The 18,151-nt window shown below is 42.1% G+C and overlaps 1 protein-coding gene across 1 annotated transcript; it reads left to right on the forward strand.

Moving 5' to 3' along the window:
• The first annotated feature begins 1,906 nt into the window (after positions 1-1,906).
• On the forward strand, positions 1,907-15,418 carry mtmr7a (myotubularin related protein 7a). The gene is made up of 14 exons (XM_031280074.2): positions 1,907-2,162; positions 2,518-2,640; positions 2,892-3,054; positions 3,474-3,631; positions 3,724-3,852; positions 6,336-6,470; positions 6,687-6,819; positions 9,115-9,224; positions 10,905-11,030; positions 11,487-11,536; positions 11,613-11,813; positions 12,045-12,179; positions 12,353-12,479; positions 14,460-15,418. The coding sequence occupies exons 1-14, from the start codon at positions 2,139-2,141 to the stop codon at positions 14,799-14,801; spliced, it is 1,956 nt and encodes a 651-aa protein (XP_031135934.1). The 5' UTR covers positions 1,907-2,138; the 3' UTR covers positions 14,802-15,418.
• The last annotated feature ends 2,733 nt before the right edge of the window (positions 15,419-18,151 follow it).

An 18,151-nucleotide genomic window follows, 5' to 3' on the forward strand; every position in this document is an offset into this window, starting at 1 on the left:
CCTTGTATGCAGTACAGTATTCGCAGGTTTTTGTGTAGTGGGTCTTAAAAAAACTACTGCATTTGCACAAACTTCCCTGGTTTAGGAAACTACACTGGCCAAAGGTTTGGATGTGAGTCAAGGTACAATCATCATCATACATTATATTGAGTAACATCAATCTTTTGTTTCGACACATTTGGCTATAGTAACGGATCCCTTAAATATGATCTGTGATGTTTTAAGAATCTTTTGGCCTGCGGGTTAATTGTGGCCTCAAGCTGACTTTACTCCAAGTCCCTGGGGACTTCCAAAAAATGAATTCCACACTGGGAGGCTAAAATGTGGGTCAAAGTAAAACTGCCTGATGTGCATGAGGGATTTCAGTTTAAAACCCCTAAATAAATATTTGGTTTGAAACCGTCCCCCTGCACTATCACAATCATTTCACATCTTTATTTGGCCTTTTATATGAGGCAACTACACCTACTAGACAAGTACCAGTGATAACACAGATATCAACCATGCCATCAGTTCAGTCATCAAGGCTGGATGGTTTCAATTAGTATCATAACATGATTGGTCATCTAAACAGGGAGTGTTATCTGATCCATGTGATATTATCAGAAATGAATTGGTTTTTATAGTCATTGGACAATCAAGCTTTTTTTGGTCCCTTACACATGAATGCAGCACAGTACAGTAGGAGTAGGAGTGCAGCGAGGCTGTCAGGCATCAGTAAGTCAATCACTTCTGCTTAGTTTAACTACTTTTATTGTTTTTTTCTGTCTACTGTCCTGCAACAGATGGTTCCTCTGCTCATTGGTGTGCAAAATACTACTCAATCTAAAAATACATTTGAAATTTGGTATGACTTGCCAAAACAACAAAAGATGTTTGTAGAAGTTAGAATATATATATATCTATATATATATATATATATATAGATATATATATATATCTATATATATATGTTCCGAGAGGTGTCGGACAGTTGTCAGAACAGTGGCACTGTGTGAGAAGTCTGTGGCAGATGCCAGGACAGTGGCAAGCAAAAGGCACTCGCTCGACACCCGTCGAGGAGCAGCGGAGCTGAGTGGCACCACAGTGACAATCTGTCAGCAGTTTAGAAACCCTAGGGGGGGGGGGGGATAAACAGGAAAGCTGCTGTTTTTTGATAATAAGCAATATATGGGTATGGTTTATATTCCTTGGTTATTAGACTTGTGGAGACAATATAATTGCATGTAGGCCTACATGAAATGTGCTGAATGTTTTTTACACTGGATATGGCTTTTTCTATCTACGACCCCATCATTTTAGCTTTTCTTGGTCAGAACACAGCTAATTTACTTTGAAATAGCTACCGAAAAGAAAAAGAATACAGAGTACCCACAGTTGAGTAAAAATACTCACACAGAGGCAATTTGTCCATTCTCTCCCATAACACATACGTTGTGGTGGCTGAATGGGTTGGACTCAGGGCTTAGGCTACATGCTGGGTAGGAGGGTTTGATTCTTGAAAATAATTTAATTTTACTCTTAGTTAAAGTGTTATTTTCGCAGTTTGGTTAGGTTCAGGAAAGAAAACTGCGTGCACATAGCATTGTTGGCTACAGACACATGGGTGCCTCTAGCATTTGCAGAGAGATCTTCCAAGTGGCATCGATTAGCGCCTCAGTGGCAAATGCGTGACAGACCTTAAACACCTGCCACGCACATGCCACTGAGGTTTCGATGCCATTTAGAAGATGTCGGCCCTTCTGTTATACCATCTACTGGCTTACTTTGCGACACGAACCTTAACATTGGGCTGGCTGGCTGCAACAAAGAACTTGAGGTCAGTCTTGAATCGACTTATTGGTTAACACTTAAACGCCAGTTCAGTCCGCATCCTGAAACCATTCCGCCACATTCGGCACTTGGCGGGCGTTAGGACCCAGCGGTGCAGCTCTGATGAAGAAGGCAATAGCACAACTAGCAATATTATGGTAACGTTTTCCTGTACGCTACTGACGAACAACCTTAACCATTTAAGCTAACCTACAGCAGCATATTTTAACACTATTGTACACATGCTGTAGGCTACTGTTGGTAGTTGTATTGTGAGTGACAGGTTCAGTGAACGCAGGAAGCTGCGGCTCATCTCTCAGCTGCTGATGGAGCACATCCGACTACCAAAGGTAACCGCGAGTTGCAGTGATTAGCTACAATGTTCGCACTGTGACGTTATCTGCCGTGTCACCTCAACAAACCCCGCCAGGCGCGCACACGGTGACTGCAGAGTTGTAATGCAGAACATTAAATAAACATACAGGATGAATTCAAGGGCGTGTGCTGTGTTGGCCACGTAGGCAGCCAGGGTTCTCCTGCTGCTATCAGCCACATTTGACGGCAGGGTGTGTTGATATTTACAGTTCATGGTATCAGTGCGTTTAACACATGCGTAGAGCTGTGTCAGAGCTTCTGTATGAGCGGCTGGTATGTCCTGACTGAGGATGAAGCTGTTTGATGTTGTTCTTCCTCTTCCTCCGGCAGGTGGAGAATGTCCGGCTGCTAGACAGAGTCTCCCCCAGAAGAAGTAGGGTGGGCACCCTCTACCTGACAGCCACACACACCATCTTTGTAGAGAACAAGACTGGAGTGCGCAATGAAACATGGGTAATCAACAGCTCAGTATACTGAAGAACCAGAGAAAACAATTAGTTAGGACAAACAGTAAATGATAAGGAATGTGTCTTGGTGAGATGTTGTCTGAAGGCCTCACATACAAGGCACAATAGTATGTAGAGACGATTCATGATTTTACTTTATTTAGATTCTGTAGTCATTATGTGCATCCACTGCGTCATGCTGTGCTATGTGTTTACAACACAAAGCACACAATAATAGGTCCATGTTTGTCTTACCAGGTGCTTCACAGTTTGGTGTGCAGCGTGGAGAAACAAGCCGCCGCAGCCTCAGGATGTTCTCTGCTTATTCACTGCAAGAACTTCCAGGTTCTTCATTTTGTCGTACCTCGAGAGCAAGAGTGCCACGATGTTCACCTGTCCCTACAGCGTCTCTCCCAGCCAGGTAAACAGTTTCCAAAAGATCAATTTGGGGATGTTATTGCTCAAATGTGACTTAAAACCAGACCATCAGAACTTCAATTATATCGTCTGATATTGGCTTTTTGACAGCTATATCGGTTTCCGTGTTTAATGTCTGTGTCGTAGTATAAAATATTCTGCCTCCAGTATGAAACCTTAAAAGAATTGAAGGGATCCTTGTTAAAAATGAGTTTGTTCAACAAGAACAGAGAAGAAAATCATATCAGCTGATATCTTTTTATTAGAAATGTATTCTCCCATTTATTTGTATCTAGTGACAGCCTCAAAGTCCAGTATTGGTCGGGCTCTAACTTTCATTTCGTATGCTTTTGCAATACTTTGGTCTGGTCTGAAGGTTTTGTGGATCAAACTTTAGCTGTCAACCAGTGTTGTGCCTTGCAGAGCGTCACACGGAGCTGTATTGCTTCTCCTATAAGCCTAACGTTGATGAGAAGGAGAGATGTCAGGAATGGGACTTCTTGGACCTCAAGGCTGATTACAGCAGAATGGGACTCCCAAACTCCCTGTGGAAACTCTCCCCTGTCAACCAACACTATAAGGTCAGTGAGCCGACGTCTATGACCAGTCGTACTTGTTTTATCCTAATATGGACATGGCAGAAGCTTAGACTTTCGTTATGTTATTTTCAAAGGTGAGTGACTCGTACCCCGCTGACCTCTTTGTACCTGCGTCCGCCACACCTCCGGTTATAGTGGGGAGCTCCAAGTTCAGAAGCAGAGGCAGATTTCCTACTCTGTCTTACTACTCCAAAGAAAATCATGTGAGTTGACTGTATACATTTCCTCTTTTTATTTTCCATATGCTTCTTATGACAAATCAAGTTAATTCAAGGGGCAAAAACATGGGTGACGTTTCTCAAACTCTGGCAGTGCTGAGTCATATGGATATGGATATCAACACTGACAGAACCAATGTCTCTGATTCAGACCTGCTCAAGCAGGGAGGGAAGCTTGTTAGAGGAAAACCTATGAAAGCAGTTATTTGGCAGAAAACTGAGATACAAGATCATGCATTAAGATGGAATATGTCATGAGCATAACCTCTTCAGGCAGCCAAAAGTTTTAGTTTTACAAAAAAAAATGCAAGCCAGATAGTAAGTTCTGAAAGTAACAAACCCCCAAAGTAAACATTAAGTCACTCCTGTTGAGTTATTTTTACTGCATGCAGATATAACAGATATTACAGTAGTAGATATACAGTATTATGGCCATTTCTTGCAGTAGAAATGTAAAATATTTTTGATTCGAAACTAAGGATGGACCAATCCCATACTGATGTTGGGCTGATACTGACTCAAATAGCTGAATCGGGTATCGGTGACAAAGGGGCCGATCTATTCAATTCACTTCTATGTTTATATACTAGAAACATTATATACTGGAATTTTAATTCCTGTTTAAGTTTTGACAATTGTGTTGCTGTATTTCAAAGGTTTACACTTGAATTGTAATTCTTGTTCATTTTGACGATTTTTTACCAAGTTGTTGGTCAACAATTTATTATTTTAATATTAAATAGTAACTTAGTAAATGTATATCTATGTATGTATTTGTTACATTTTGTTTTGCAAAGTTAAGAAAAGCAATGTTCAAGTCAAGCCTGATGTTGCCTTATACATTAAAGAATGATCCCAGTCACTTCCACACTGTGATGCATACAGCTTATTAATGAAACACTGGTATCGGCCGATACCCAATCGGCACTGAATAGGCCAGACTGGTGCATCCCTATTTAAAACCAGATTTGAACTATCTAACTATCTAAATCAGATATGGGCACTGAGCCTGAAATACAATAAGTGCAATGGATGATGCTCTGATGGGACCAAAGTAGCACCAAGTTCTTTATTTGGTTTGGTTTAATTTGCTCTGGTTGTCTGACTGCTTATGTGGGTTAAGTGCTTTCATCTAATAATGTATTTATGCTACAACACAGCCAAGCTACAGGGCAATATCAGACTTTGTGTCTCATATTGCGGGACACTGAGCATAAACAGATGTACATTCTGTTTTGTTTTTTTCCATTTCAGTTTTTATTGATTTAAAAAAAATGGCTTGGTGCTTGGCAACAAGTAGATCTTCATCATGTCAGGATCACAGGAGTAGACATTAGTAAAAAATAAAAGTTAAAATAAAGTGAACACACATACAAAAGTCAACACATTCTCACTCCCATCGAGTAAAATACGGACGCTTGGTCAGGTGCCTTTGGCGTTGTTATTGACGCTAAAAGTCTCCTTTAGCGTCATATCTTAACGCGCTCGGTCGGGACTATTGGCCTCACTTTTGACGCAGTTAGGTTAAGGAAAAGATTGTGGGTGGGCTTATAAAAGTTACGTTTCCGTGACACGTGGGACAAAAACAGGACAGTTGGGTTTAGGTAAAGAAGAACAGGACAGTTGGGTTTAGGCAAAGTGACACACGGGACACAAACCCTGGTCTCCAGGGTGAAAGTCCTGGGTTGTTTGACCCATCTCCCACCCCAACCAGCCTCCCTACAAGGAATTTCGGGCTTTCATGCTACTCCTTACCGTTGCCGCTCTTAATACTACGTCATCTTTACGCGCAGTGTAGCTGCGGCTCTGCGTTGTACACACACGCTGAAGGGTGCTTTTTGCATCGTATCTGATGTTAAGAGCCACTGTCCAAGCGTCCGTATTTTACGAGTTGGGAGTGAGAACGGGTTGCAAAAGTACGTGACAGTAAAACAAAATGCATAGAGAACCTGGGCCATACACACGAGATCCTTAGCCATGAAATGTAAACAGGCACTCAAACAAAAGTTCCTGCGAGGAGACGTCCATTCTGTCTTTAACTCAAAGCATGACTCATTAGCATTTTTCACATCTGAATCAGGAAAAAGCCCGAACTTTCATAATCCCTTCTATTAATCCTTGACTGGACAGTTGGGAGTGCTTTATGTGTGTGAGGTCAGTTTCCCAGGGTTGAGGGACCAGTGTGTGGAGCTCAGTTCATACAAAGAGGCTCCACTCTGGTTCAGGGAGTCAGCAGGGTCTCTCTCTTGTGGCTACTAAATGGAGATATAAGAACTTGTGTGGTTGATTCATTTAAATTGAACATGCAAGGGAAGAAAAAGTACTGTGAATTTGTACTCACCCTAATTGTCATATATTGAATTGTGTATTTATAAAATGCCATCCCAAAGTAATAATTCAATTAAAATCGACTGTCGGACGAGTAAACATTCCTGTATGAAGCCAGAGTGCCTCTTGCCTCCTCCCAGGCTGCCATCTGCCGTAGCAGCCAGCCCCTGTCTGGTTTCAGTGCTCGCTGCCTGGAGGATGAACAGATGCTGGAGGCCATCTTGAGGTCCAATCCCTGCAGCGACTTCATGTATGTGGTGGACACCAGGCCTAAGGTGAGCCCTTCATGCCTCTGAAAATACAAGTCTTACAGTACTGCGCTGTATATTCAGGTGGGCTTTATTTTCCCTACTGCATTTTACCAGCTGGATGTTCTCTCAGCAGAGGTCTTGAAAAACATCCTAGCTATGTGCTTGTTGAACCATGATCAATATTATGTAACAGTTTTTTTTTGTATTGCCATTCTGGCGATTAATCAAACATCTTTCTAGCTGAATGCAATCGCAAACCGAGCTGCGGGAAAAGGCTATGAAAATGAAGACAACTACTCCAACATTAAATTCCAGTTCATTGGCATCGAGAACATCCACGTTATGAGAAACAGCCAACAGAAAATGCTGGGAGGTAATTACCCTGTCTTCCTGAAATGATTTCTCACACTGATTCTTTCGATTTATTTACTGTAGATACAGATTGGAAGCCACAGCAGTGCATTCATCACGTTGTCAGAAATGTTTCACCACATGTGTGTTTTTGGAACGTAATGTATATTTTTTGGCAATGTCTGTTTAAAAGTCCACTGCTTCTTCACATTACTAAAGCAGAGCGGTACCCCATGCTACCCCTGTGGCTTTCGTATGCACTCATGCGGACTGGACTGTGCTGCAATCAGGCCTCAAATGAGCCCACAGGAGAATTTCTGGGTATTGTGCAGGGGTGCTCCTAGGAAGACTTTGAATCCATCTGGATTTTATTTCTGAGCTATTTTGGTTTCCCGGAGTGGACAATCCGGGACCTTATCCCCCAAAGAGAGACTGAGGGCGTGAGAATGATGTGATTTCAAGTCTGAAAAGTTATAGCTGTTCTTAGTTGTGATAACTCTTTGCCCCCTGGCAGCACAAGGGAAGTCTTTAAATGCTGGAGACTGCAACTCTCTCTCTACCCGATTGCACACTTCAATGAGATTTCGAAGACCCCCCGCCTGGCAACATTGGCTCAAAAATTCTTCGAAGTGGAAGTCCACCCTACTAGTGTTTATAAAAGGTTGAATGAACCCATTCACCTGCTTGCTGTCCTGTCAGTGGCCTCAGAGCGCACCTACAGGTCAGCACACTGATGTAGTGTCAGCAAAAAAATACTTTGTCTCCTCTGTCAACACCTTAATGAGTGAGGAGTGAGCAGATGTCTTCATACAGTTATCTAAAAGTGTGTTTGAATTATGAATGTTATTGTAATAAATTGGCCTGAGCAAATGAAATGTCAGCTGAGGAGAAACGGGTCACTCTGCCCCTCAGTCAACTTGCAAATATTTATGTTGAACCCTGCAGATGGAAAAAAATCATTTTAGGTTTCAGTTTTACAAGATAAGCAAACAGAATGCAGGAAGACTTATGGTACAGAAATGGATCTGTGTTTAATTGTCTGCCATGCCTGTGTTATTGCATCTGGGCATGGCTTTGTCTCATATTCATATTATAAAATACACAATAACAAGACTAACAGTCTACATGTTAGCGTGAGGTTGTTCTTACTCTTAGTTAAATGCTAACTTCAGGATGCTAACGTGTTCACAATGACAACGCTAACATGCTGATGTTTAGCAGGTACCATGTTTACCATGTTAGCATGAGTACAGCTGAGGCTGATGGGAATGACATTAGTTACCTCTGCCAAGGAGGTCATGTTTTCGGCTCAGTTTGTTTGTTTGACCGTCTGTCAGCAGGATTACAGAAAGACTACTGGCCCGATGTTCTTGAAACTTGGTTGAAGGGTGTAGCATGGGTCGAGAAAGAACCCATTACATTTTGAAGCAGATCTGAATCACGGGGTGAACACAAAAAATATTTTTCGCTCTTAATAACATTGCGAGATAGGGCATTTGTGCTGCAGGAATAATCAGGAAAATGTGTTCCCGACTGGAAAAATAAGCCGGAAAGTTAACCTTGCGATATAGGGCATCCCTCAGTGGATGTCTGCACTCTTAGAGTGCCATTCTAGTTTTCTATGTATTTGGTCATCAACCAAAGTATTGGACAAAACATTTTTTGACATGATTTGAAGGGATCACAGACGTGATAAATTGCATCATGAGGGGAACATGAATTTCTGCGCCAAATATGGAAATCGGTAGAGTAGTTGTACCAGAGGGTCAAAAACCACAAATGAACCTAGTGGTGGCACGAAAGGAATAGTCAGGTGTCTTTGAAGTCATTAGGATTCATCATCTGGGTACCATGAATATATGTACAAAATATTGTACAAATCCATGCAGTAGATGTTGAGATATTTCACAAGTGACAACATTGACCTGCTGAGAGAAAAAGTAAGTGGATCACCAAAGTCATCATCCTCTGGGGAACATGAATATCTATTCAAAATTTCATGGCAATCCATTCAACAATTGTTGAGCTATTTCTTTCTGGACCAAAGTATTGGACACACCGACAGATGGACATTGCCATCCACAGAGCCACACTGCTAGCGGGACTAAAAACGTGAACCGTAATGTGAGAGGCTGAAGGAAATCTGTTTTTTTAAACAGTGTGACCCATATTTTATCATGCCGTGCACAGATTCCCTATAAATTGATTTCCGTGGATGTTGTTAGTGATGTGAAACTGAATGTGAGATTTAATAAAGTCCAATGATCAGGTATGCTCCATATTTCCTGCCAGTGAGACAGCTGTGTTGTGGTTACAGCGTGCGAGCTGCGTTCCCCCTCCATGTCCGACTTCCTGGAAGGTCTGGAGAGCTCAGGCTGGCTAAAGCACATCAAAGCGGTTTTGGATGCAGGCATCTTCATCGCTAAGGTCAGTCTGGAGGTTAATCCCTGCTGTCTGCCTCACAACGGCACTCAATATTAGCTTAGGTGTTTGTGTGTGTGGGTTGTATCCTGTATGTGTGATACTGTCTGTCTGTACACTCCATTAGCCTACGCTAATACAGTTTGATACATCAGTCCTGCAATAAATCCTTCAGGCTAACCTCACAGATATACATTGGGTGGTCAAAATAATAGAAATACTTATCAGTAGAACACAAAAAGCACACCAAACTACAGCCTCCAAAATGAGTTATTTGGATCACTCCCTTCTGGCATTGCACTTCTTAGACCAGTGGTTGCAAAACTTTTTAACGTCAAGGACCCCTTAACTGACGCAAATTAGACCACAGACCCCCATTTCATAAGATTTTGTCCCAGCGTCCCACATCTGATAGGACTTTTACTTTTAGATGTTTTATTAACTACAGAAAGTGTATTGAACACATGACCAAAGTAGACATACAATCTGTCATTGTGTAACTTATGAATGGAATTATAGTAAAAAATTAACGATTTCCCCATTTTGTTTGGGGGATCCCTGGGGGTCCGCGGACCGTACTTTGGGAACCATTGTCTTCGAAGATACTTGCTCTCAGGCTCCACCAGTCAAATACTTAACGTTGTACATGGTTACAGCATCTTTAGGGAATGGCTATGGTTAGAATCAATCAATTCAACAGACATTTCAACAACAATTCAACTAACAGGAAGCAGTGAGTGCCTAAAAGGTGCAAATAACAATTATCTGATAACCTTCTCAAAACCGCCATTTACCAGAGTGCTTTTAATTGCTGATAAAATACCACAACCGACTGTGTTATAACAGATGAAAAGAGGAACATGAGACAGCAGTAGAGCTTAGATCAGGCCCAAAAGAATCAATCCAGACCCTACCCGCACATTATCTGTAATTATGAGCCTGAGCCCGATTTAAACCCGACAATTTTTTAATACGTGGGCCGTTATAACTACAATTCCGAGTTGTTTGAACTACAGAAATCTGTTTAGAATTATCTTAATGAATACCGGTAATGCAACAAGGACGAAGCATGTAAACTGTTAGTTTATTCAGAATGGAATGGATCGCAAATGGATCCGAATGAAGAAACAAAAAAAAAACTCAACCCTAGCTCCCTTAGCCGAATAGTGTGGGTAAACATATCAAGGCAGCAACATAATCAAAGCCCTGGAACCATAAAGGAGACTTTCTTGTTTCGATCACCTAATTGGCCGACAACAGTTCTGCAGAGGGGGGGGAGACGCGATGTAGCACAGTTTACCTCACACTCAAGTCAATGCAGGACATACACCCAGAGCTACGGGAGAAGCTGGAGAGGCATAGCTTGCTCCCCACCGAATAAGGCTAATAAAGTCATGATTAAAAAAACACAAATACTTGTTTAAGGGCCCGGCCCGGCCAGATCATAGCGGTGTTAAATGTTGGCCCGGCCTGTGGGTTGGGTCGGGCCCGGTTCGGGCTCGGGCTCGGGCAGAGAATCTTAACTCTAGACAGCAGTCATACAGAAACACAATACTGTCTGACACGCTCCTTTTTAGCGCCTGTCTCTTTAAGAGTTTTGCTATAAGGAATCCATATCAAATGCCAAATTGTGTGTGTGTGTGTGTGTGTGTGTGTGTGTGTGTGTGTGTGTGTGTGTGTGTGTAGGCTGTTGCAGAGGAGGGGGTCAGTGTCCTGGTTCACTGTTCAGATGGCTGGGACCGCACTGCCCAGGTGTGTTCAGTGGCCTGTGTGCTGCTGGATCCTTACTACAGGACCCTCAGAGGACTCATGGTAGGTGCTGAACCTTTACCTCTTTCTATTTAAGTTACAGTGCAGAAATGCATCTTTTAAGTAGCATTGTGAATGTCACATACCCCTCTGGTACACTCTGCATCATATTCGTATGTCCAGTTACATTCTGGCTTTAGCTGATAGTAGTCCGTATTGGTCTCATGAGTCTTGTTTCTTTAATCAGAAGGATTTACGCAGGCTAACTTTGAATCCTCTAAGAGCCACTATGGAAAATAAATATAATAGAGAAACCTGCTTTTGGGAATTGCACCCTAAAGTCGGAGGACAATGACCCCACACAGAGGGTGAAGAGGTTCAGTCATTCTACAGGGATTAACTGTGCACTACGTCTGAACCTTTTAATCATAACATACTGAAATTGTAGAGAAACTATGATCCTATTTGGGTTTTAGCACACAAATGTTTTTTTGTTTTTTTGTTTTTTTCTGCTCTTAGGTTCTCATTGAGAAAGACTGGGTCTCATTTGGACACAAGTTCTCTCACAGGTTTGACTCTAAAATATAACTTTCATAGTATCTAAGTATCTTCGTTTTGATCTAACCGTCCTCGACTCTTCTCCAGATGCAATCACCTGGTCGGAGACCCTAAAGAGGTATCTCCCATCATCGATCAGTTCCTAGAGTGTGTGTGGCAGCTCATGGAGCAGTTCCCCTGTGCCTTTGAGTTCAACGCGAGGTTCCTCATCACGATTCACAGCCACATCTACTCTTGCCAGTACGGCAACTTCATTGGCAACAACCAGCGGGAGAGGATAGAGCTAGGGTGAGATTTAAAACTGCAGCAACCATCAGTTTCTTTTCCTTTTCACAGCACAGACATCTTGTCAGAGCCACCGCTGTGAGAGAAGTGACAGCCAGTAGTATATTACATCACCGGGTTTATGCAAAGAGAGAGGACTCTGTGCTAGAAACAAAAACAAAAAAAAGCTTATTCTGAATCTTTCTTTCATCAATCATGCTTTTATATTGTCTTTATCTTTTGACATTCATACAGATTGCGTGAGAGGACTCACTCTTTGTGGAGTTATCTATGGAAGAACCAGGCAGACTACATCAACCCTCTGTACCGACCTGACCACAGCCAGACACAGGGGCTCCTCCGGCCGTCTACTGCCCCCTACTGCTTTAAGTAGGTCCTTACAAACCCTGACAACACATGCAACTTAAAATCTTGTATACACATATTTCCTATAAATTGTATGTTAAAAACACTAGTTACTGTTTTCTGATAAATCCATATAAATGGTAAAGGAAACAAAGGAAGGGTTGAGAGTTGGAAATCTCTTGCTTCGTTTCGTGTAGGTTTTGGAGAGGGCTGTACAACCGCTTTGACCAAGGGATGCATCCTCGGCAGTCTGTAGAGGATTATCTGAGGGCCATCCGAGAGGAGACACAGCAGCTGGAGGAGCAGCTGGCTTCGCACAAACAGGTAGGACCAGGGGTAGTCTATATCCACGACGTTCCACTTCCGGGATTGCTCCGGTGCCGCTGGAAATTCCGCGGGATGCCTGTCTTTTCAGCCAATGTCTGTTTCCTTCCTTCCTTTCTTTGTGATGGCGTTCTAAACTCTGGTGGATTTCTGAGGACTATGGTTAACTGCTCCTCAGATCTCTGCAGGGTAAATCCAGACAGCTAGCTAGACTATCTGTTCAATCTGAGTTTTCTGTTGCATGACTAAATCAACTTCTGAACGTACACGTTCCACCAAAACAAGTTCCTTCCCGAGGCTATTTTGCAGAGGCGCTGTGGCTCTGTTCGGAGCTTAGCGCCGCCCAAGACGATTGTGAGGGTTAGGGTTAGAAATGCCAATAAACCAGAGCACGTTTTTCTCCCATCCCGGAATACTGTGTGGACTAGCCAGACCCTCCTCCGCAGCGCTGTGGAGGAAGGTCTGGCAATGCGAGACTAGACCAGGGGTGCGTTATTATGGAACCCGTGCAACTTTGAGGCAAGGCCCACCCTTCAATAGCATTCACACGCTACTATTGGCCAGGCGTCTATGCTTTCGCTAAGTAACGTAACCCGATTTGTTCATGTCTTATCCCCTGACCTGGCTATCCTAACCTTAACCACTCGAGGTCAATGCCTAACCCCAACCAATCGGGCTGCTTCGTAGGGCGGGACTTGCCTAGAAGTTACGTGGGATCCATAATAACCAAGGGGGTAAGTGAGTATCCGGAAAGGGTACCTCCTATGGGGAGATTCTAGGCTAACAAGCCATCACCCGCCGTTAGCATTCCATTGACTGCCATTCATTTTGACGTCACGTTGGCAGCGAATAACTTTACATCTGAAGCGTTTAAAGACTATATTTGTCCATTGTTTATTTATAAAGAAACATGACAATGTATAAAAGGCTCCATTACCTTGTATCTCACGTTATGGCCCCGTAGCAACAGTTTTGTGTCATAACCACGCGACTTACTGTCGCATAGTAGAAAAATTACCGTAAAGTCAGGAGAAGCTCGCAGGCAATCGGGGGACGTGGAGGCATACAGTCAAAGGAGAAGCCCATAGAGAGTCCATGAAAAGCATCGGAACAAAATATTTCAGCAACGTTTTGATGGATTGGAAATACTTTGGTATGTGGCAAGTGAATTCATATGAAGTAACATTTATCCACAAACAGATTTCTCTTGGCACAGCTACCAGAAGACTTACAACTGTCAGACAGGTTGCTCACGTCACATCTACGTCGTCAAGCTCAGTTGGAGGCTGCGCGGTAACGCTCAGCCATCACCGGAAAAGTGACTTCACTGGTCTCCGTCGAAGTCTATGGCGTCGTTGTGTCCATATCTTTCACTGTCTATGATAATAACGCACCAGGGGTAGATGCATCGACTTTATAAGTGAAGCCAAAACATCTCCATCGCCCCCTGGTGGCTGGCTACAGAATAGGTTATACATCTATGTTAGCGGACGAGACATGGACCAAACAAAAAAATCAAAGTACACATCAAAATAGTTTTTCCCAAAGATGGTTTCTGTCAATTTAGGTAGTTATTATCACACTGATGTTTGTTCAAGTGTTCATTTTTCTGATAGGTTTTTTTATTAGTCATTTGATGCTATAAAAACAGGGTGAAATGACATGATTGACTCGCGATTGGTCAGGCGGGTGTATGTGGCTCCATCGCCTGATAACTACTGCACAGACTCTGGCTTCAAAATTATAAGGTGGCGGCGCCCGTATCAGGGATATTTTGGCTTTACTTTTGTACAGTGGGAGGAAGTGGAGATGCGTCATCCATCGTTCTTTCTTTTTTTCTTTTTTTTTTACAGGCTATGTGTAAGACCGTGATATACATTCATAATGCTTGTCATTTCTCATGAGACAAAAAAATGTCCCACAGGGTTTTTCCTCATTATAGAAGTTAACTGTAGTCTTTATGTCTTATATTATCAATAGAAAATTGCTCATCTGGAGCAGGAGCAGGAGTGGAGTGTAACCCAGAAAGCAGTCACCTTTGATAAGAGCCCCACAGCATGGGCTCTTGGTAATGACCTCGGCCTGGCCAACACCCCTCAGGACTACACTGGCGGCTTCATCACTAGCAGCCCCTGCCAGCCAAAAGCACCAGACGGCCGCCGGATCCTTCTGACCCAGGACTCCAACCAAACATCTGAATCCAACCTCTCCAGCGGCAGCGACCAGGAGTCGGGGATCGCAGACGTGAGCTGTCGTTCACCTCTCAGCACGGACAGCACCAGGGATCCAGACTCCGATGAGGCTGCCTACTCAGCTGCCTGAGCAAATGGGGCATTTGTTGGAAGGTGTAGCGGCGAGCAGCCGTCCACTGTGTCCACTGAACAAACACTACTGTATCGTTTTACATTCACCGTGTAACCCGGCTGTTGGCTAACTCCAGTGAAAAATGTTATTTGGGTTGCACAAGTGACTTGCACTTTTGTTTGCGTGTGGTGTGGTGGACTCGGCCTGTTGCCACATGCATACTCGTTGAGTGTTGTAGTACTGTAGCTGACTACATTTTACTTCTTACCCTCTTACTTTCCCTGCTTAAGATTCTAAAAGAAATAGCAAAGCTGGATATGGCTTACTGTCATGTCTATTGTTGATTGCAGAGTTAAATACAGAAAGTTAATACAATACACAAGAAGCAGTTTGATGTTGGAGACATTTGATTGAGTTAAGACAGAGTTAAGGACAATTGTGAACAATTCAGTGCACATGTAGGCAGAGTGTTTCAACTCGTCAGATTAATGATGAGCCATTTAGGTGTCTGTGCTTGCTTTTTTTTACTATAGTCTTCCACACAGTATACTTGTATTGATTAGGAATTTGGCTTTGCAAAGTAAACCTTATGAACATGAAGTTGTCAGAGGCACTTTGATATTGAGTTTTCAAAGCATAGTGAAACAATTAATCAGAATCAGAATCAGCTTCATTTGCCAGGTATGAGGACACATACGAGGAATTTTACTTTGGATTAGACATTGCTCAAAATGTGCCTGCTCATACAAAACAAACAACAAAAACAAACAATATATACACACTATAAACAGAAACAATATAGACAGGTTGAGGCAGTAGTGCAATAAAGTGTGCACGTGTAAATTATTTTTGTGATAAATTATTATTATTTTAATTATGGAGCATAGTGCAAAAGATGCTGAAATAACAGAGCTCCAAAGAGACAAAATCATAATTTCAGTTGCATTGTTTGCGCTTTAAGAAGGCAAAATTATTTAATAAAGACAGACAGAATTAAACAGATCAAACAATGAAAAAAAACATCAATAGACAAACTGCATTGATAATTAAAAAATTAGCAGACTCAAGTTGAAGATCATATTGACTCTTCCCTGGAGTAGTGTTCGCAAAGATTTAGTTTTCCCTTTTTCTGTGTTTTGGTGAATTTAAAATGCCTAATTTAAATGCTGCCGCACCTAATGGTCAGTGCTACTCAATCACAGGCAGTCTGGAGTCAAGATTTCAGTCTGGCCTGATAGAGCATTAATCCTATTCAACCCAGAATGTAGCTCAAATGGCAATGTAGCAGTGTTTCAACCCTTAAGAACATATTGTGACTGAACAGAACTCACTCAGCATACAACAGTGACCTCGGGTGGGTTTTGGAGTCATTACACTACAATAATAAACTAATGGTTTGTTGTGGTTGATTGGTATCCTGGTCCTACCAGACTCTGGTCCATTTCATTTGTACAGAGAGTCTGGCCACTCTCCATTGACAAGTGTTAACTTCCTTGAAGGCGGGTACTCTGTTGAAGTTTAAAACTATTGGATCTGCCCAGAGCCACTCTGGATCTGCCATAACCAATCGCTAATGTTTGGTCATGACGTCGGCTTAGCATCGCTAGCGTTAGCCTTAGCCAAACTCCTTCACCACTAACGGAGCGAGCTGGAAAATCTAACTTTTTCCGAACCCCGTGGGGAGGAGGGCCACAACATCATGGCCACCAACAAAACTCAGCAAAGATTGGTCTTGCTCGGGCTTTAACTTCTGGATATTCGGCAGCGTTGCCACAACGGACCGAATGGCTTCGCTCGCATCCTTCTCCGCCGCCATTACTGAACTACAGCTCAAACTAGCGCACAACCTCAACGTCATCGTTCTCAGCCACTCCCTCTGTTCGCTGATTGGACCGCCAAAGATTTGGCCGAAAAAAAAAAATAATATATACCGCAAATCCAGACTGAGTACTGAAGGAAAATGAAAATTGAGCGGAAGTACGTAGGAGGGCGGAGCCAGGCTAGTTGATTGGCACTTTGTGGTCCACACCTGGATATTTCAACTCAATCCACAATGTCTTGTGAAAGTTATAACTACAAGACGGGGAAAAATGAGCTTTGACATTTTATTATCAAATAAAATGTCAAAGCTCATAATATATAAATTATCAACTTTATATATTTCTGTCCACCATGTTTCAAAAGCAGATTTGCTATGATCAAATCAAAATTCTTACCAAAGGCAATCGACCCTCTACTGGTATAAATAATGATGCGTGGTAAGCGACAGGACTACTGAATACTGAACCAGCAGAGTAGAGCATGTAAACACAAATACTGACTGACTTTTTGAATATTGGCGTCATCTCACCTGTAAAATTAGCATTACATCTTCTGACTTCAATAGTGTAGTACACATTAGGTGCACTCCAATACTGCAAATGAACAATGCAAAGATTATCGAGCAAAAGCATGTTAAGATATTTTTGTATTATGACTTTTTTTTTGGACTACTTGCTTTAATGCATGTTGTTTTTATTTGTATGAGATATACTAAAATGTCCGGTCATAAAGAATTCTGACCTTATATAAAAGAAAGAGCTTTATATTGCTGCGTTTATCTGTTCAGGTGGAATAAGAGCCAGATTTATCAAACTGATCTTAATTGTGTAATTTGTGTCAATGTTCTTTTGAAATAAATACATTATTGTCAATCGTATTGTTTTAATAATTCTTGATTGTGTTCTTGCCTGACCTTTATAAGGTCAGTTCATCTAAATTACAAAAATAAAACACATCTCTTATATCCCTTGTGGTATCTAGCAATGCAGATAGGTTTGGTTTTATTTGCTCCGGGTTTGAGATTTCTGGATAATCTACAGAGCACACTGTGAATAGTTTTTATAGGGATTACTTTTTCAGTAGAAAGTAGTTCTAGTAAAAGGAAATGTTGACAGTGTGATCAGTGGATTATCCAGAGTGACTGGGCCACTGATTATAGAAATATGTTACTGTTGAATTTTCATTTTTCAGCGCTTCATTGTGTTGGCTGTAGGCAGAAATTGCATAGACTTATCTCAATCCATGGACAAATAAAACCAAAACTATCTGCATGGCTTAATACCCAAAGTGGCAAGTGAAAAATCATGTTCTTTTGTAATTTAAGTCAACCAACCCTCTAAAAATGGTATCCATGATACCCTGACCCTCATACAGGTTGACCAATGAGCTGCACAGACCAATACACCATGTATTAGACCTTGATGCATGAGAGGTGCAACTTTGTCAAACGATTTATGTCTGAACAACTGCATTGCAGAATCAGCTCAATGTACAGACGACGACAACAATACTTTTCATGTTAACTGGTATTAGTAGGCCTCTACCAG

The sequence above is a fragment of the Sander lucioperca genome, chromosome 1 (assembly GCF_008315115.2).
Source record: "Sander lucioperca isolate FBNREF2018 chromosome 1, SLUC_FBN_1.2, whole genome shotgun sequence".
NCBI classification, from domain to species: Eukaryota; Metazoa; Chordata; class Actinopteri; order Perciformes; family Percidae; genus Sander; species Sander lucioperca.